We start from the raw sequence: 21,301 nt of genomic DNA, 5'->3' as shown, positions 1-21,301 counted from the left end.
AATTTTGAATTCGAGGTGACATCAGAATTATGCAAACTCTACAGTATAGCCAAAAGCCGAACAACAGCCTATCACCCACAAGGAAACGCTCAGTGTGAAAGGTTTAACCGTATGATACATGACATGCTAAAAACACTCCCGCCTGAAAAGAAGTGAGCCTGACAGGGACATCCTCCCGAGCTGGTGTGTTCTGCTTTTTATCTCATGTTCGGGAGAGATCTGAAGTTGCCGTTAGATATTCTGGGCAGAGAGGTCCCTGAGGAGCATGAGGTGACTAATTTGGATGACTGGGTCAAAGGTCACCATGACAGACTGAAGACTGCCTGTGAAGTTGCTCTCGGTACAGCTAAAGACACAGCCCAAAGTAGGAAAAGGACATATGATCGCATACGTCCAGTGGGGTTCTCATCTGGCCTGGTGACCATGTACTGGTTCGAAACCATAGACACCGGTGGCGCAATAAAAAACAGGACAAGTGGGAGTCGAATCCAAGGCCCTAAAAGCAATGCTAAGCTTCTGCAGCTTGAAAAGCAAGAGTTAAAACCTCTCAGGAGCAGAACCCAGACGCTGACCTCTGCCCGACCTTAGGCCAGAGGAGGAAGTGCCTTGGGGTGAGCAGGGGCTGGGGCTGGAGCTCTGGAGCATCCTGAGACGACCACAGACATTTGTTAATGCTTGATAAGCTAAAAGCATTGTGTCCGACTGTCTGCGTCCCTGCAGCGCAGCCAGGGCCTTGGCAATGGGCCAGTGACCTGTGACGCAGACTGTGAACCTCCCTTACATCCAAGAGATGCTGTTTGTGGTTCCCTCCGGCAAGGGCAGTGTTAAGTTAAAAGGAAACACACTTCTCCTCTTTTTTTATTTTTGTATTTGATGTTTGGTTGCTGTTTGTGTAATAAATTGCATTGCTGTGCACTGCCTGCACTGATCAGTGGGTCAGGGAAAACACCCGGGGCAAAGCTAGTGCCCGCAGTGGGGAAACCCTAGCTCCTGCCCTAAGGGACCATGGCAAGATTTGGAGGTTGAGCCCCAGGAATCCTGAGCCCAGCCTTGTTGGTGTTATGGGGACCCCACCACACAGGGGAGTGGAAGAGGAGCCCTCGAGATCAGGCCGGCCTCTGGGTAAACAGAGTGGGAGCAAGGACTCAAATCCTTTTGCTAGCTAACTCCACCAGGGTAGTGTGTGAGCCAGGAAAGTTCCCCACAATAGCGGGCCCATTCCCCCGCTTACATAATTGGTGTCATCTCCCTTTTACACATGCTGACTGTTCCTGATCACATTCCTTCCTTCCAAGTGCCTTAAAATGGTTTCCTTGAGGATCTGCTCTATGATTTTTCCAGGGATTGAGGCTAAGCTGACTGTTCTGTAGTTCCTCAGATCCTCTTTCTTCCCTTTTTTGAAGATGGGCACTAGATTTGCCTTGTCCAATTATCTGGGACCTTCCCCAATTGCCACAAGTTTTCAAAGATAATGGCCAGTGGCTCTGCAATCACATCAGCCACCTCCCTCAGCACTGTTGGATGCATTGGATTCATTGCATCTGGCCACATGGACAGAGTCAAAAAAAAGCATAGAGTACTTCAGCATTTTCCACATCATCTCTCTAGGTTGCCTCCCCCATTCAGTAACTCCCCCATTCTTGTTACTAACATAGCTGTAGGAACCCTTTTTGTTACCCTTCATATTCCTTCCTAGAGGCAACTCAAATTGTAATTAGGCCTTCCTGATTTCCCCCTGCATAATCCAGCAGGATTTTTATACTGCTCTCTAGTCATCTGTCCAAGCTTCCACTACCTGTAAGCTTCCTTTTTGTGCCTAAGCGCATATAAGAGTTATTCGGTAAGCTAAGTTGTTTGTATGCCCTATTTGCTATTTTTTCTGCACATGCTTATGGTTTTTTCCTGCGCCCTCATAAAGGTTTATTTAAAATACAGTTATCTCCCTTGGTCTCCTTTCCCCCCTCAGATTGGCCTTCCACGGGATGCTGCCCATCAGCTCCCTGAGGGAGTCAAAGTCTGGTTTTCTGAAGTTCAGGGTCCGTATTCTTCTCTTCTCCTTTCTTCCTTTTGTCAGCAGCACCATGGCAACTAAGTATAATTTCAATGAAAGATTATCAGTTTTATATGACCCCCTCACCCCCAAATGGATGAAAAAGAAACATTTGACTATGGGTCAATATTTTTCATGGGGGGAATATCCTCTATTTTCCAGCCAAGATCTAGCTCAAACCATAAACCTCTGTCACTCTTGTTACTGTACCCCTAGATCTCAGCGCCAGCCCCCCATGGGCCTCCCATACTGAGCAGCCCTGTGATCTCTGCTGGTGGGGCTATGCTGGCTCTATGGCAGAGAGATCCCCTGCAAGTGGCCTGTCTGTGGCAACCCATCCATCCATGGAACAATCTAAGAACACAAGAACAGCCATATTGAGTGAGACCAATGGTCCATGGAGCCCAGTGTCCTGTCTGCTGACAGAGGCTGGTGCCAGATGCTTCAGAGGGAGTGAACAGAACAGGGCAATTTAGCGAGTGATCCATCCCCTGTCACCGAGACCCTGCTTCTGGCAGTCAGAGGTTTAGAGACACCCGGAGCGTCTGGCTGCCTCCCTGACCAGCTTTGCCAATAGCCATCAATGGACCTGTCCTCCATGGGCCTGTGTAATTCTTTTCTGGGCCCAGTTATACTTTTGACCTTCTCAATATTCCCTGGCAACGAGATCCACAGGCTGCCTGCCCGGCGTGTGACAAATATTTTCCTTTTTTTTATAAATTTAAACCTGCTGCCTCTTTATTTCATTGGCTGCCCCCGGCTCTTGTTTTATGAGAAGAGGTAAATAACACTTTCTTATTCACTTTCTCCACACCAGTCATGATTTTATAGATCTCTAGCACAACCTATTAATAAGCCCAATCTTATTAATCTCTCCTTATACTAAAGCTGTTCCATTCCCCCTAATCAATTTTGTCACCCTTCACTGTAGTATTTCCAAATCATATATATCTTTTTTGAGATGGGTGACCAGAACTGCACACAGTATTCAAGATGTGGTCAAACCATGGGCTTAAACAGACACATTAAGATGTTTTCTGTTATATTACAGTTAATAGTTCTACAATGTCATGTTTGCGTACCGTCAGAACTCTTGGGTGAATCCCATCTGGTCCTGTGCTCACACATTACTGTTTAATTTATCATTCTCCTGATGACAATTGGTCTATTAGAGCTATGGTTTATTATTAAGACGTGGGTGAAGGATCCCTGTATAGCCACTTCTGGGTCCCATCCCACTCCAGGCCCGTCATGCTTGTGCACGGCTTTGCTGCTCTTTAATGCACCGGATACCAGATCCAAGTGCCTATTTTGCCCGTAAGTGCCCAGGGATCAAGCCCTGCTTTGTGCCCTTCACATCCCCGGCACACACCCGGCCCTGGCAAAGACTGAAAAATAATAATAAATTCTGCTCTAAACCCAGAACCCATGATAATCGAGTGAGCTTGATCTTGACGTATTTTATTTAATCTATGCATAAGGAAAGTGTGGAGATCCTGACCACCAGCTGCTGTTGTTTAGGAGATTAGGAGGTTTGAAGAAATGGAACAGACATTTTTACTTGGGACAGGAACACACAAAGCTGTGTGCAAGAGGAGCACAAAAGGTAGAAGACTTTTGATCTCTTTTACTTCCAGGTCATAAGCTTCTGCTCTCATCCTGTGGCTGGGAAAAGGAGGGAGTGTTTAGTGGGTAAGGCAGGGCACCAGGATTAGGGCAACTAACATTTAATTCGAAGCTCTTGCACAGACTCCCTGTGTGACCTTGGACCTTGACCCGCAGAGCAGTGCAGGACCAGTCTCCCAGCTGGTCAGGCTGGATTCTCGCTGTCCCAAAGCTTCCTCCTGCATAGTGGAGACTGAGGATAGCAAGAAGCCAGTTACAGTGGTTTGATTCTCTGGAGATGGGTGATGAACTGACCTTTCACTTAACGAATACCCTGATTATCCTCACACGAATTGCTTGTGTTTTCACGCTGTACACGATTGGGTTCATCAGGGGCGGGACTAACATATAGAGGATGCCCAGGACAGTCAGATATATCGGAGGAGAGTTCTTTCCGAATCTATATATCACAGCTAAGGCAATGTCTGTTATGTGGAAGAGAAGAACGACGCAGACGTGGGAGACACAGGTATTCAGGGCCTTGAGGCGCTCCACGTGGGACGTGATGCTCAGCACTGTTTTGAGGATCATCACATAGGATAGGAGGATGAGCAGCAAGTCCAACACCCGTGTAGAGATTGTTAAAAAGAAGCCATAAATGATGTTGATGCTGATATCTGAACAAGCCATTGTCATGACGTCCGCATGCCGGCAGTAGGACTGGGAGAGGATGCTGTCCTTACAGTATCGATGCTGTTTCAGGAGAATGGGGAGTGGGAATATTAGGGTTACCCCTCTTAGCAGACACACCAGTCCCATCTTAGCTATTCTCTGAGGGGTTAAGATGGAAGCATATCTCAGCGGGTTACAGATTGCCACAAAGCGGTCAAAGGCCATGCACAAGAGCACAGAGGATTCAGTTAACATAAGCGATTGGATGAAGAACAGCTGGGCAAAACAGGCATCGTGGCTGATCTCCCTAGAGTGAAACCAGTATATGCCCAGTGTCGTTGGCATGGAGGATAATAATAAGCCAAGGTCTGTGATGGCCAACATGGAAAGGAAAATGTACATGGGCTCATGGAGGGATGGATCTGTTTTTATAATGAACAGAATGAATGAATTTCCTAATATGGAAATAACATATATTAAGCAGAAGGGGATGGAAATCCAGACATGGACGTCTTCCCGACCAGGTATTCCAGTGAGAAAGAACACTGCAAGTTGGAATTTGGTGTCATTGACAGCTGGCATGGTATACTGCGTGGGTCCAAGGAGTTTTGAACTTTACTTCCTAAAAGGAAAAGTAACAGGAGACTAGGTAATATTGAAGGAGACATCATTCTGCTCTCAGTGCATGTCTAGAGTCTTCCAAAAGGTCAAGGAAGATCAAGAAAAAAAATACTCTTGGATTTACACATGATGATTACCTGTTCTGCTCATTTCCTCTATAGTATCTGGCATTGTCCCTGTCGTTTGACAGGTTATTGAGCTTCATGGGTCATTGCTCTGACCCTATGTGGTTGTTCCCATATTCTCACGTACACCACGGATAGGGAATGCCAGACTGGATCAGACATGTAATACATTTAGCCCATTTTCCTGTGGCTATGAAGAGAAGTTTCAGAGGAAGGTAGAAGAAGTCGTACAATGGACAGCTGTGAGATAACCTGCTCCCAAGGGGAAATTCCTCCTGACACAGACATATTTTATGGTGTAAATAAGGAAGGTTTGTGACCCTCTCAAGCTATTTGAAAAACCCAACACTAATGTAATTGGATTTTCTGGTTCCCCAGATCAACCTCCAGTCTCTCTTTGAATCCTACAAAACTCTTGGTCCCATTGATATCTTGTGGCCATATGTTCCACAGACTGCTTGAGCGCTGCATGATTTATTGTGATCTTGCAAGCACATGGTGAATATGGTCATTGCATTTATCTGATCTGCACTGATGCTATTTATAAATGTGTTTCATTGCTTCATTATATATTTTTTTATTTTCTCTATTCCTTAGAGCCCAAATTACACCTCTTTGTACTTCCTCTTTGCAGTACACAGGAAAAATTCTAAAGGCCAGCTTCTGAATGCAGAAACTTGGACTGCAATCGCCTTACTCCAGATTAACATGTGTAAATTCGATGAGAATCGAGCTCTATTAAAAATAACGAGAGTTCTGTGGTACTTTACAACTAACAAATTTAATTTTTGTAGCCATACGCTTTCGTGAGACTCAGCTCACTTCGTCAGATGCAGAGGTAGAATGATCTATTAACTTTCACTTACAAATACTCTCAGTGATATATTGTGCCCCAAAGAATCCCTCCAATACAAGCTGAATGATTTGCCCTGGCCAGTGTTGACTGGATCCAGACATGTCAACCATCCTAAAAGCTTCTCTTGATCCTCACAGGACCCACATCCTCTCCTCATGCAAGGGGTCTGTAGATGTTTGGAAAGCTCCAAGCTAACACAATGAGTTACTTCAGCTGGTGGGGGAGGGATTGGAGCCCAAATAATGAATAGTGCAAACACCAGTGTGACAGGGTGCTGAGCAAGAAGTGCTTAGTCTGCCCTCTGTCATGCCAGCTCCAGTTTAGGGAGACTATTGGAGCTGGCTGGAGAGAAATCTGTGCCTAATTAGAGAACCAGAGACAGCTGCCTGCCCAGTTAGACTGCATTAAGTTATCAGAGGAGGGAAGCCAGGGGATGGAGGCAGGAGGTGGAAGTAGAGCGATAGCTCCTTCATCCTTGGTGCAGACGCTAGAAGGGAAGCTTGGTACGATGAAAAGCTGTTGGGTGCACAACCTGTAAATAAAACTGCACCAGTGGTTCCTGAAATGAGGGTCTCCCTCTGACTTTGTGAACACAGCAGAAGCAGAAGCAGGGCAGGCACAACAAGACTCTGCTACAACTGGTTTTGCACTAATAGCCAGTTGAGAGTGCAAGTTACTTCAGACATCCTCATGTAACCGGTGATGGGTGTAAAGTACATATACCCACTCTATGATCTCCTTGACTGCACCTCATCTCTACTCCTTGCTAAAACACAGAACAGCGGTTCTCTTGTTTCATGACTTTTTGGAATATCTCGCCCAATTGTATCAGAATTGCCGTGTGCATAAATCTGAATGTCAGTGTTACAAGCAGCTTCTGGTCTCTTACCAGGAGACATAATCATACAACTGCTCACTGAACAAAGAATTAAGAGCACGAACCCATTGAAAACAGAGTTTGCAATACCTCTGAAATATTTTCTAAAGCAAAAGCCGTTAAGTAGTAAAGTTGCTACGGCTGCAACACCTCTGCTGCTGGCTTTCCATAGACATGCATGTAATGAAAATTTTGTTCTGTAGTAATTATATCACGATGAAAAGTTTTGGCATAACATTTTTGGAACCATAGTTTAACACACACGTGTGAACCCATTCTTTCCCCTTGAATCTTCTTTCAGGGATGATTTCTCAGGTTTGAGGGGGACCTAAAATGTAAAGTGGTTCATCTTGATTTCTTGAGAACTTGAAAAGATTCTAGCCTGTCAGCCCTCATTCAGTTGCCTGTCATCAAACAAAAACTGGTGAATCCTTTGCTGCTGCTACCTTCTCTATCCCTGGGTTCATAGCTGCCTGGTTCTCCACTGATGTCAATCTGCAGCCTTCATTTGGAGTGGTGCAGGCTTTGAGATCTGCATATACAATATTTATTCCCTGCGCTCTCACTTTCTAGTACACTAGTTTGCAACCCTTTTTCATATCTGGACCCCTACAAAATTTCAAATGCAGGTGTGAATAGCTTTGGAAATCTAACAAATAGTCTGGAAACCCCCAGGGTCTGGTCTAGTCCATTGTACAACCACCAGGTACAACTACTGCTCCAGTACATTGATGAGGGTTTGCGGGAAGCAGGTTTCAAAGTGAAATGCATGAGTATTCATGGAAATCAAACTTCATTTCACAGATGAAAGACGTCTATTGCTCTCTCTCTCTCTTTCTAACTGTCTGTGAACTGTATTATATAGTCCTAGATTAATTCAGGCTGCTGGAAAACAAGCAGGAAGGGAAACAATAACTCAGGAAAAGCCATCTCTCACTGCAGGGAGATTAAGAGAGAGTACCTGAGCTTCACGCTGAGACCATCCTATTTGCAGGTTCCAGCCAAGTTACACAGCTTGTTTCGCCAGTGCTAGGAGTCAGTTCAATGGTTGGGCAGCTGGTGCTGAGAAATTCTTTAAACTGACACACATACACACAAAGTGTGAGGAACTCACAAGATGCTCTTTCTCCTGAGTCCCAAAGGAGTGAGGGTGCTTGAGATAAGAGTCACGTACAGACTGTTGTTTTAAAACACTTTTATTCTCCCATGTAAGATATTTTTTTCTACGGTTGAGATTGAACAACAATTTGGTTCAAGAAGACTGGCCGGTCACTACACGTCACAGACTCCCAAAGGGAAGAAGCAAAGTTGCAGAACAAGTATGACCTGCTGGGCAAGACCAGTTGACCCACACTGCTGTAGCCCAGGGTCCAGTCTGAGGGTGGGAGAATGGTGGGAATCCACCCCAGGAGATGGAAAGGAATGAGGCTGACATATGGAATTCGGAGACTAGAGAGGGGAGCAGAATTGGAACTTGGAGTGGTTTTTACAGGGCAGAGATGCCGAATCCCTCATCCAGTCAGGAAACAGAAATAATCGAATTGCCTCATCTGACCTTTTACTGCAAAGCAACACAGTTCTGAATTCCGGCATTCACAGTCGAGCCAGAGAATAAAAGCTTTCTACATGGATTTGCTCATTAAATTACCAGGAACAAATAAGCCTTAGGTGATTTGGGAACTTCTCACTGATATTGCAGTGTGCTCTGGGCGGGAGAATAGCCCATGCAGCTCTGGAAATGGGACCCGTTGGGAAATCCTGACTTGGGGCATCGGGTTTATTAGCAATCCGAGCTCTCTTTGTATCTGGGGTTTCTGTGTCCCTGGAATGATCTCGCATAGACCACAGGCACATGAAGTGGAGGGTCCCCCATCTACCTAGTGCTGCCTGCTCTCCAGCCCCTGTCACTGACTCACACCCACAGCACAGCAGAGTCAGCTGCCGCTGCACACAACATCTGCATATGTCAACAGCTGGCAGCCTTTACCCTTCCCTTGGCGTTTGAAAGATTTAAAGACAGAGAAACCTGCCAACGTACCCAATGCCTGCGAGAAGGGGAGCAGCTACCAACAGAAGTCTGCACCCGAACGGAAGAGTCAGAGGAGAGCTTGCACGGGAAGCAGGCAGTATCTGCCCAGACAAAGTGCAACTGTCCTTATGAAGTGTGTTTGCCCATTTCCTTGGGGCCTCTTGGCCACCTGGGACTCTCAGCTGATTGGTTCTGTGTGTGCCAGCTTTAACCCCGTCATGGCCAGTGGCAAACTGCAGGAAGCCTAATCACAGGGGATGCTCCATGATGCTACCACATTGGTCTGCATCGCATGTCCTGCTGCATGCTCTATTCCTGCAATACAGGCTGTCAGAGCTGTACATACAGCTCAGAGGAGTCACAGGGTTCCCTTGAGGGCAGCCAACTGGTACCGATGATGCTGTTACAGCTGAAATCTTGCTGCAATACAGTAAATTACTCTAATAATAGTTATGTAGGGTGAGATTTCTGCCCAGCAGCCCCTTTCGTGCATCACAAACCCAGGGTGCAGGCTGCGGGAGGAAGATTCCAAACAGCTTCTACCTGAAAATTTTCCTCAGATTGGTCCAGTAGGGCAGGTCTCTGCCCTTCTAGCTGAGATATAAACAGGGTGACCCAGCATCCATGGATTCCCAAAGCTATGCACAGATCTCAGTGATCCCCTGATAGCCAGGCCCTCCCACCCACAATCTCTGTGCCTCCACAACTGCTCTAGGACCCTCTCCAGCTCCTTGGGAGCACAGTGTCATCGGAGATGTGCTGCCGGGGCCTGTCACAGTAGCCACTGGCCACAGGATCTGCTGAAAGGCTTGCTTGTACAGGTTGTACAGGTTGCTGGGGCCATTGGACGGAGAAGGGAAGGCTGCTTAGAGTAGCTGATGAGTCACAAAACTCTGGGTCAAAATTTCATCTAATCCAAGCTTCTGGCAGCGAGAGGTTTAGTGACCCCAGTGCAAGAGGTTGCTTCCCTGACCACCTTGGCTAATAGCCATTCATGGACCTATCCTCTGTAAACTTATATAGTTCTTTTTGAAACCTGTTACAGTTTTAGCTTTTACAACATCCTCAGGCAAAGAGCTCCAGAGGTTGACTTTGTGTTGTGTGAAGAAATACTTGCTTTTCTTGGTTTTTAACCTGCTGCCTATTTATTTCATTTGGTGACCCCATTTTTTGTGTTATGAGAAGAAGTGAATAACACTTCCTTATTTACTTTCTAACTCTTCGCAATCTCCCTTCGATTTCACAATCTTGAATAGCTTTTTTTAACCATCTGAAAACTATGCCAGCACACTGTTTACCCATTTTTCCAGATCATTTATGAATATGTAGAACAGTATTGGTCCCAGGACACACTTCTGGGGGACACCACGGTTTATCTCTCTCCATCCTGCAAACTGACCATTTATTCCTACCCTTTCTTTCCTATCTTTTAACCAGTTACTGACCAAGGAGAGGATCTTCCCTCTTATCCCATGACAGCTTACTTTGCTTAAGAGCACTTGGTGAGAGAACTATTCAAAGGCATTCTGAAAATCTACGTACACTATGTCCACTGGATCAGCATTATCCACATGCTTATTATCCACATCCCTAAAGAATTCTAGTAGATTGGTGAGGCATGATTTCCCTTTAAAAAAAAACATGTTCTCTCTTCCCCGATAAATCATGTTTATCAATGTGTCTGATCATTCTGTAATTTACTATAGTTTCAACCAATTTACCTGATACTGAAGTTAGGCTTACTGATATGTAATTGCCAGGATCACCTCTGGATCCTTCTTTAAAAATTGGCTTCACATTAGCTATCCCCCAGTCATCGGGTAAAGAAGCTCATTTAAATGATAGGTTCCATCCCACATTTAGTGTTCTTCAATTTGATGTTTGCTTTCCTTCAGAACTCTTGTGTGAATAGCATATGGTCCTGTGTTCACATCTTACAGTTTAATTTATCAATCTCGTAATGACAATTGCTATATAAGAAAAAGGTTTTATTTCTGGGTCTCATCCCACTGAAGCCTCATCGTGCTGTGTGCTTCACATCCCCCGGCAGAAGCCCGGCCCTGGCAACGACTGAAAAATAATAATAAATTCTACTCTAAACACAGAACCCATGGCAATCGAGTGAGCTTAAATCATTTTATTTAAGCTATACATAATTTACTATGGAAATCCCTGCCACAAACTGCTGTTGCTTAGGAGATTAAGAGGATTGAACAAAAGAAATGGACATTTTCACATGTGACAGGAACACGCACCCCTGTGTGCAACAGAAGGAAAAAAGTAGAAGCTTTTTGATCTCTTTAAATTCCAGAATGTGACCTTCTGCTCCCGTCCTCTGGCTGGGGAAAGGAAGGATGGTCATATGGGTAAGACAGGTCACCACAATCTACGCAACTCACATTTAATTCTGAGCTCTTGCACAGACTCCCTGTGTGACTTTGGACTTTCAGTTGCAGAGCAGGACCAACCTGCCAGCTGGACCGGCTGGATTCTCTACTGCCCCAGAGCTGCCCCCTGGTCTGTGGGGAGCAGGGATAGCAAGGAACCAGTTTCAGGGGTTTGATTCTCTGGCCGGTTCCCCACCAGCCTCAGTGGAGTTTGGAGGGCTGAGCTGACACTCGCACATTGGCAACAGCTTCCAACTGAAGAGCACAGGTCAGGTCAAGTCCCTGCGGATGGGTGCCCCCCAGCTTATCCCTTTGTGGCCTGAAATACCCTGCAGGCACCCTGCCCCTCCCTCTAAGGTCCTTGCAATGACTTACTCTCAGCCTGGAAGACTGAAAACAAGATCCCCCTGTGTGGGGTCTGAAGGAAAATAATTGTCTGCTTGACCACAGTTACTCCATTTTAGTTCTTTTTAGTGTTCTGCTTTCTGTTGAGATTGCCCGCCCCCTCCTCTTTTGGTTTTACAGTGCTTCTCTTGTACCAGGTTCAGAGAAAGACTTCCTAGAAGAAGCAAGGAGACAGCCCCAACTGGTTCCAACTAGTTATATAGCCTTGAGAGAGAGACTAGGCCGCCCTGATAGATAAACTGAAATCTTCTGTTAACATATCTTCTGTTATGCATACCTTTAGAAGAAGTAGGCCAATAGCAATAGTAATAATTTGAATGTACCTATAAGCATTAAGAATTTATGCATATGTAATTTCTTTGTCTATATTTGTATAAATATGCAAAAGAGCATGTCTTCGGGGTCTCACACTGACCACTTGCTGGGAAGTGTCTGACCTGTGCAGAAATAAAGTTTGGAGACTTTCCAACTACCTGCTTGGATCTCTTTTCGGTGCAGGGTAAACAAATCTTAATTGGAATCTTTTCCAACCGATAGAGCTCTTTATGTGATACCATCCCACCCATTCCCTGTCTTTACATAAACACAGAGTCTTTGTAAATACTGCTTCCTGCCTTGGTCCCATTCCCTTTCCTTATCAGTAGCTCATGTCCTCTCAGGTCCTCTGGAAGTGTCTAGGATGGAATAGGTGGCTCGTGATTTTCATCTCACGTGTCATCAGCGCTGGAGCCGAGTGATGAATTGACCCTTCACTTGACGAACACCCTAATTATCCTTGCACGAACGTGTTTGGTTTTCATGCTGTACACGATTGGGTTCATCAGGGGTGGGATCAGCAAAGAGATGTTGCCCAGGACATTCTGAACCAAGGGAGAAGAACTCTTCATGGATCTGTGTATCACAGACAAGCTGATCCCTGTCATGTAGGAAAGCAGGACAACACAGATGTGGGAGATGAAGGTGTTCAGTGTCTTGAGGCGCTCTGTGTGGGATGCAATGTTCAGCACTGTTTTGAGGATCATCACATAAAATAGGAGGATGAGCAGAAAATCCGACCCCACTGAAGTGACTGTTACAAAGAAGCCATAGATGATGTTGACTCTGATATCTGAACAAGCCATCGTCACTGCCTCCTGATGCATGCAGTTGGAATGGGAGAGGATGTTGGCTTGACAGTATCTGTGTTAGCAGAATGGGGAGTTGCAAATTTAGAAACACCCCTCTTAACAGAGACACCAGTCCCATCTTGGCTACTTTCGGCAGGGTTAAGGTGGAGGCATATCTCAGTGGGTCACAGATTGCAACAAAGTGGTCAATGGCCATGGACAAGAGCACAGAGGATTCAGTGAATGTAAGTGAGTGGATGAAGAACAGCTGGGCAAAACAAGCATCGTGGCTGATCTCCCTGAGTTAAACCATAATATGCTCAGTATGGTTGGTAGGGTGGATAAGGGATAAGCCAAGGTCTGTGATGGCCAACATGAAAAGGAAAAGGTATATGGGCTCATGGAGGATTGGATCCGATTTTATAATAAACAGAATTACTGAATTTCCTAATATTGAAGTAACATATATTATGAAGAAGGGTATAGAAATCCAGACATGGATGTGTTCCTGCCTAAATATTCCAGTGAGAAAAAACACGGCCTGTTGGAATTTCGTGTCATTGACAGCTGACATAATGCAAAGGGTGTCCAAGGAGTTTTGAACATTACTTCCTGAAAAGAAAAATAACAGGAGAATAGATTATATTTAACAAGACATCATTCTGCTCTCAGAGCATGACTTCTAGGAGCCCAACTACAGCAGATCAGCAAATACTATCTTGGATTTACGCCACCAATAGGAAGATAGGCATTACCAGACTTGATCAGACCCATAGTTCATCTAGCCCAGGATCCCATGGCCAGTACCAGATGCTTCTGAGGAAGGTAGAGGAAGACCTGTAATAGACAGCTGTGAGATAACCTGCTTCCAGATAAAATTTCCTCCTGACACGCACTAGTTAGACAAATGTTGTGGTGTAAATCAGAAAGGTTTATAACACTCAAGACCTTTAAAAATATCCTCACTACTGTAATTGGCTACCTTTTGAGTTCAGGAACATTGACTTCAACATTCTCACTCCAGATTTACGTATTGGTATAGAAGGAATGGTAGGAAGGAAAACAGCAAAAATAAAGACAATGGATTTCAAGAAGGCAGACTTTAGCAAACCCAGGGAGTTGGTAGGTAAGATCCCATTGTTAAGTAAGTCAAAGAGAAACCACAATTGAAGACACCTGGCAGTTTTTCAAAGAGACATTAAGGGCACAAGAGCAAACTATCCCATTGTGTGAGAAAGATAGGAAGTATGGCAAGAGACCACCCTGGCTTAATCAGGAGATCTTAAGTGATCTAATAGTCAAAAAAGAGTCCTACAAAAAGTGGAAACTAGGTCAAATTACAAAGGATGAATATAAACAAATAACACAAGTATGCAGGGAGAAAACTAGAAAGGCCAAAGCACAAAACGAAATTAAACAAGCTAGAGACATAAAGGGTAAGAAGAAAAGATTCTACAAATAAATTAGAAGCAAGAGGAAGACCAAGGACAGGACAGGCTTGTTCCTCAATGAGGGGGGAAAAACAATAACGGAAAAGGTGGAAACGGCAGAGGTGCTAAATGACTTCTTAGTTTCGGTTTTCACCAAGAAGGTTAGTTGCAACTGTATGTCTAACATAGTGAATACCAGTAAAAATGAGAATGGATCAGAAGCTAAAATAGGAAAAGAACAAGTTAAAGATTACTTAGACAAGTTAAATGTCTTCAAGTCACCAGGGCCTGATGAAATGCGTCTTAGAATACTCAAGGAGCTGACTGATGAGATATCTGAGCCATTAGCAATTATCTTTTAAAAATCATGGAAGACAGGAGATATTCCTGAAGACTGGAAAAGGGCAAGTATAGTTCCCATCTACAAAAGGGGAAATAAGGACAATCCGGGGAAATACAGTCCAATCAGTTTAATTTCTGTACCCAGAAAGATAATGATGCAAATAATTAAGCAATCGATTTACAAAAATCTAGAAGATAATAAGGTAACAAGTAACAGTCAGCATGGATTTGTCAGGAACAAATCATGTCAAACCAACCACATAGCTTTCTTTGACAGGGTAACCAGCCTTGTGAATAGGGGGGAGACAGTAGGTGTGGTATATCTTGACTTTACTAAGGCTTTAGATACTGTCACACATGATCTTCTCTTAATGAAACTAAGGAAATACAACCTAGCTGGAGCTACCATAAGGTGGGTGCAAACCTGGTTGGAAAACCGTTACCAGTGAGTAGTTATCAATGTTTCACAGTCATGCTGGAAGGGCATAACGAGTGGGGTTTCGGAGGGATCAGTTCTGGGTCCGGTTCTGTTCAATATTTCCATCAATGTTTTAGATAATGGCATAGAGAGCACACTTATTAAGTTTGTGGGGGGGTTACCAAGCTGGGAGGGGTTGCAAGTGCTTTGGAGGATAGGATTATAATTCAGAATCATCTAGACAAACTGGAGAATTGGTCTGAGATACATAGGATGAAATTCAAGAAGGACAAATGCAAAGTACTCCACTTAGGAAGGAACAATCAGTTTCACGCGTATAAAATGGGAAATGAATGCCTAGGAAGGAGTACTGAGGAAAGAGATCTGGGGGTCATAGTGGACCACAAGCTAAATATGAGTCAACAGTGTAATGCTGTTGCAAAAAAAGCAAACATGATTCTGGGATGTATTAGCGGGAGTGTTGTAAGTAAGACACGAGTAGTAATTCTTCTGCTCTACTCCACGCTGATTAGGTCTCAACTGGAGTATTGCCTTTGGAAAAGAAGACTGAGAGGGGACATGTTAACAGCTTTCAAGTACATAAAAGGTTGTTACAAGGAGGAGGGAGAAAAATTGTTCTTCTTAACCTCTGAGGACAGGACAAGAAGCAACAGGCTTAAATTGCAACAAGGGAGGTTTAGGTTGGATATTAGGAAACACTTCCTAACTGTCCAGGTGATTAATCACTGGAATAAATTTTCTAAGGAGGTTGAGGAATCTCCACCACTGGAGATTTTTAAGAGCAGGTTAGACAAACACCTGTCAGGGATGGTCTAGATATCACGTAGTCCTGCTATGAGTGCAGGGGAAGGGGCTAGATGACCTCTCCAGGCCCCTTCTAGCTCTATGATTCTACTGTTGAAGTAAACTGCTTAGGCCTTAAACTTTGGTCAAGAAAAGAGTGTCTTCTGGGTAAAGGGAGAGGGTAAAACAGAGAGTGAGACAGTGCAGAAGAAAAGAATGTAAACAGTGCTGAAAAATATCAACTGTCTGAGCTGAAAATGCTTGTACTGCAGTTTGCTTATGTCTGTAAGCTTGACTAATGATAAGAAGAATGAACGCTGTGATTCTAACACTGTTATAAATAGATGTTAAAATCTGCCTGAGGGCGGAGACCCTTTACTGACCAGAGACAACCCTGTCAGTGGCTCTCCCCTTGCATATGCTTGTGTTTTTAAAATAATAAAAGAGTCTCAGATCTCTGATGAGCCTCAACTAAAACGCAGAGTGAAGCTTTGTTTCTTCCACACTATGCCCAGACTTATCTTAAAACTCGTTTATTCTCTCATGTGATGCTTTATTCCTGCAGTTCAGATTAAACAATAGTTTTGTTCAGGAGGGCGAGCTGGTCACTCTTCCCACTACAGGCCACAGACTCCCTAACCAAAGAACCAAAGGGACGGAATCTGCTGCTGCTGGGCAAACCAACTTGACTCAAATGGGCTGTAGCCCATAGCCCAGCCTGAGGGTTGGAGAATGGTGGGATCCCACCGCAGGAGAGGAAAAGGACGAGGCTGACATCTGGCATTCGGGGACCAGAGAGGGGGCACAGATGCAGGATGCCCTTTAACTTGGAGGAGGATCCACAGGATAGAAATGCTGGAGCCCTCATCCAATCAGGAAACAGAACTATTCCATGTGCCTTATATGACCTGTTACCACAAAGGAACACAGCTCTGAATTCCAACATTCAACATCAAGCCAGAGAATAAAAGCTTTGAACATGGATTTGTTCATTAAATTTCCAGGAGCAAATAAACTTCTGGTGATTTGGGAACTCCCCACTGATATTGCATGTGCTATTTTCCATCGCAGAGCATCCTGCACCCCTGGAAATGGGACCAACTGAGAAATCCTGAATAGGGGCATCGGGGTTCTTAAATTCCTGAGATGGACACGTGGAGTGGAAGGTCCCCCAGCTACCTAGTGCTGCCTGCTCTCCAGCCCCTCTCACTGACTCACACCCACAGCCCAGAAGAGTCAGCTTCCGCTGCACAGAACATCTGCACATCTCAACTGCTGGCAGCCTTTACCCTTTCTTTGGCGTTTGAAAGATTTAAAGACACAGAAACCTGCCAACGTACCCAATGCCTACGAGAAAGGGAGCAGCTGCCAGCAGAGATCTGCACCCTAACGGAGAAGGAGTCAGTGGAGAGCTTGCACGGGCAGCAGGCAGTGTCTGCTCAGACAGGCTTCAACTGTCCTTATGAAGCATGTTTGCCCATTTCCTTGGGGCCTCTTGGCCACCTGGGACTCTGAGCTGATTGGTTCAGTGTGTGCCAGCTTTAAACCCGTCACAGCCAATGGCAGACTGCAGGAAGCCCAATCCCAGGGGCTGCTCGGTGATGCCACCAAACTTGACAGCAGCACAAACCCTGTGGCAGGCTATATTCCTGCAATCCAAGCTGGTAGCACTGTGCATACGGCTCAGAGGAGTCACAGGGCTCCCTCGACGGCAGCCGAGTGGTACGGTTGCTGTTGTTACAGCAATGCAGTAAAATAGACCAATAATAGTTACGTAGGGTCAGTTTTCTCCCCAGCTGCCCCCTTTCCTGCATTACTAACCCAGGGAACGGGCTAGGGAAGAAAGATTCCACATAGCTTCCAATCTGGAAATTTCAATCAGATTGTTCCAATAGGGGACGTCCCTTCCCTTCTCCCTGAGGAATAAAGGGGGGGACCCAGCATCCATGGATCCCCAAAGTTACGCACAGATCTCAGTGATCCCCTGATAGCCAGGCCCTCCCACCCACAATCTCTGTGCCACCACAACTGCTCTAGGACCCTCTCCAGCTCCCTGGGAGCACAGGTTCATCAGATGTGCTAGTGGGGCTTGTCACAGTACATTCCCTTGATCTGCTGGCAATGCTCCCCACAATGTTAATAGTTAAATGGGTACCGTGAACACGGTGGCTCAAGGAAGCCTCCTTGCACCATGCCGGTATTAGCACTTTGAGAAGCCCTTGCCACAATTGTGTTTGTGTTTGCGTAATATTTTTTACACTAGAATTTTTACAGACTTATACTTAAATTTTTATTTTGTACATTTAAAACAGTCAAATTTTAATGGAAACCCCTTATTTCCTTTTGTAAATTTTACCAGTTATTTAGTAATTAAATGATTTAAATTAGATTGTTCCTTTGCCTGCTGCCCACAGCAGTTATATACAATGAATTGTTTACAGACAATTCCTTTAGGAAAAGGGCCCATTTTCCTTCAGAAGAGCTGTAAAGGCTCCTGGGGACAGAACATGGTATTAGCCACTACCTGACCCCTTTGTGTCATTTGGTTAACTATTAGATTTCTACACAACGTGACTGTACCAAATTATACATATATTTACTTTATTAAATATTATTAAACCAAAATATTTTAACACTATTAGTTTTGTACCATTTTCATAACTATCACCCTTCAAAAATTCCACAACTTTTAACTCTTCAATTGTCTTTAACTTTTGTAGTATTAATTCGTACAAAAGCTACTTTTAACTTTTTTCTTTAAAATGACTTACTTTTGCATTCAATTAATCATATTTTAGCTTTATTATCTCATTCTTTGCAGCCATAACTTGAACATTTCACTGGCAACATAGGTTTGTGATAGTAAACCCTTCATTCTTTTACTGTATTTATCAGCCACTGTTTTTAATGATCTGCATTCTTAAGGTGGCGTATTTTGATTGTAAAACTTGAGCCACCAAGTACAATATTTGCAACACAGCTACTTTAGTCTGTGCTTTGTTAAAAACTTTTTACTTTTAAAGTATATGTAAGATTCCCTTCCTTAAAATTTTAGAAAAACAAAAGTGCAAGGTGTGTGTGTGGGGGGGTGAAAAGCAACCAATTAGTTCTGTGAAATCATTTTAAAGCACGGGCTAACCACACCAATATTCCTTTAACATTCCAACTGCACCTTTAACCGTTAAGTGTTAAACAAAAGAAAAAGTGACAAGAAGGGTAGGGGGAGAGAAGAAGTGGGGGGAAAAAAAAAGGGGAAGAAAGAAAATGCAGAGAAAGCGGGGGAGGGGGAGGAAAAAGCAGAGAGGGAGAGGAAGGGGAGGGAGGAGAAGAAGCAGGAGGAAAAAAAGGGTTCTTGAACTCCAGAATGCTCTTCAAAGACAAGTTGTAATCGGTTTAAATAGTCATATGATTCTTCACCTGGTTTTTGTTTACAGTTATGAATGCGTGTCCAGTCAGTTTTTCGAGGAAAAACTTCTGGGATAGCCCAGAGTAATTCTCTCCTAGCATCTATGAGGTCTTGGTCCACACCTGGGTCCGTGGTTGGCCAAGCAGCCTGCCTAAAATGTTTATCCTTATCCCTGCTAGGGACCAGTAACCTAAGGAGGCAGTTCAAATCCTGGTATGTGGGGTTCTAACAATTAATCAATATTTCTAATTCTTCTTTAAACTTTTGAGGGCTATCCCTGGGGTTTGGGAAATCCTTAACTATGTTTCTAAGTTCAGTGTCTGTCCATGGTTGATTCACTTCCATAATACTATCCCCAGCCCCTGGAACTTGTTGCAATGAGGCAATAAGCTCTGTTGATTCAGCCTGCCTATTATACTTACTACAAGTTCTATCACTAATTGGGGTCCCATATTGTGTATTATTGGGCCATTGGCAAGGTATCGGGATTTATCTGGGTCTTCCAGTGACTCATAAGAGGGAGGTGGGGCCATAGGGCTTGGGCCCCCTGCCCCAAATAAGGCTGGACTGGGAGTTGGCGGCAAGCCCGGGTCAAGTCCAGAACATCTGTCTGATCCTGGTCATCTACCTCATCCTCTAATTTGGTTGGAAGTTGAGGGTAAAGTGGAATGCGAGATGGTCCATGGTCTGTCAGCCTCCTGTGGCTTTTTTTCGCTAGTCTAGTCCAGTTGCTTTTACAGGTTTTCAATAGTATTCTGCAAGCTTTTAACCTTAAACTTTTCCCTCCTGTTATAAGACTCTTCATACCATGCAAAATATGCCTGCCACTCTGGCTGTTTAATCCTGGCTCCCTTTGATTCCAAGGCTCCTCTTAAGTGGAGAATTGTGTCATGGGAAAAGAGCCTTCCTTTGGGAACTGTTTGACCGGATTATCATGGGTGAAAGAGTTCTATTGGACCGTAATTCACATACATATAAAAACGGGGGACTCTTTTGGCGGAGCCCCTTCACTTTGTCCCATACCCATATTGAATACAATAATCAACATCCTTTCAAACAATACAAAACCATAAACCAGAGTCGACTTACTCAGTTTCCTTTACTTAGGATCCGGTCGTAAGGTTGTTTTCCATTTGCCCACTGCCAAGTTTGGTTAGAGGTGGCTGTGCGGAAAGGGAGATGCACAACACTGCCAATGGCCTCGGAGACCAACTCTTAGGGATTTTAAAAGGCCCCTTACCTAGTTGTGGCGCTGTTGGCGTCTAAAGTTGAGACAGCTACCGATCTCCCTTCTTGCTCTGCACGCCCTATCTGAGTCCGGTTCTTATGATCGCGTAAATCTTATCCCAGGCTTTGCCAGCAATAAGTGCAGGGTAAAGAGTTAGGTCATGAATTAGAGGAGGAGATAACACAGAATTATCACCCAAATCTTTCGGTGTTCACAGAACCACCAGCGGCAAACTACCCCATTTAAGGGACAATTTGAAAGGTGTCCGCAGTTGTACTCTCATTTTTGTTACTCTGCCCGTGTAGAGACTGATGTTGGCACACCCAGCCGAGCTTCAGTGATCCGAGTCACAGCACCAAGAATTGTAGAAGAAAACACAGTCTTCTCTTCTGTTTGGGTGGGCAGGGAAAATATTTTTATTACAAGGTAATTACCTGGGGCAAGAGCTTCAGCTGAACTGCACCCCTGATCTGTGTTGCCTGAGAGTTTTTATACAGACTTATTACCACATCATTGTTATACAGCAAAATGCATTAAACATGAGTAATATAAAGAAGATATAATGGTGAGTTGTACAAACAGTGTCATGCATACAGCTACACAAGGAACTTCCTTTATTTGGTTACATTCCCATGTTTGGTTACAAAAGAAGGCATGCACGTAGCTTCTTGCTAAATTGAAAAAATACAACTTCAGTCAAAAGAAAGAGATAGTTTGCTATCTTATTTAGCTGGAGAGAAAACTTCTCCCACACCTAGCTGACCACACTTATCAATTAGCACACTCCTAACTTCCTCTTAGCCTTCAGCTACATGCTCAAACTGTCTTTGTGTCAAACTTCATGTTTCCACACTTCCCTCCCTCATCGTGGTAAGTGCCCGGATTGTATTGCTAGCAGCTTAAATAAACAGCTCTTGAGGGCACCAGCTTGCCCGACTGC

At 44.4% G+C, this 21,301-nt stretch overlaps 1 protein-coding gene across 1 annotated transcript; it reads right to left on the bottom strand.

Annotated features, from left to right (window-relative positions):
• Positions 1-3,973: 3,973 nt before the first annotated feature.
• LOC137144221 (olfactory receptor 51G2-like) lies at positions 3,974-4,729 on the bottom strand. The gene has a single exon (XM_067534434.1). It carries the CDS (start codon positions 4,727-4,729, stop codon positions 3,974-3,976), a length of 756 nt encoding a protein of 251 aa, XP_067390535.1.
• Positions 4,730-21,301: the final 16,572 nt, after the last annotated feature.

This window comes from Emydura macquarii, unplaced genomic scaffold (assembly GCF_026122565.2).
Source record: "Emydura macquarii macquarii isolate MOO-44397 ecotype Brisbane River unplaced genomic scaffold, CSIRO-AGI_Emac_v2 contig_3406, whole genome shotgun sequence".
NCBI lineage: Eukaryota > Metazoa > Chordata > Testudines > Chelidae > Emydura > Emydura macquarii.
This window is presented reverse-complemented; position numbering and strand designations above follow the sequence as displayed.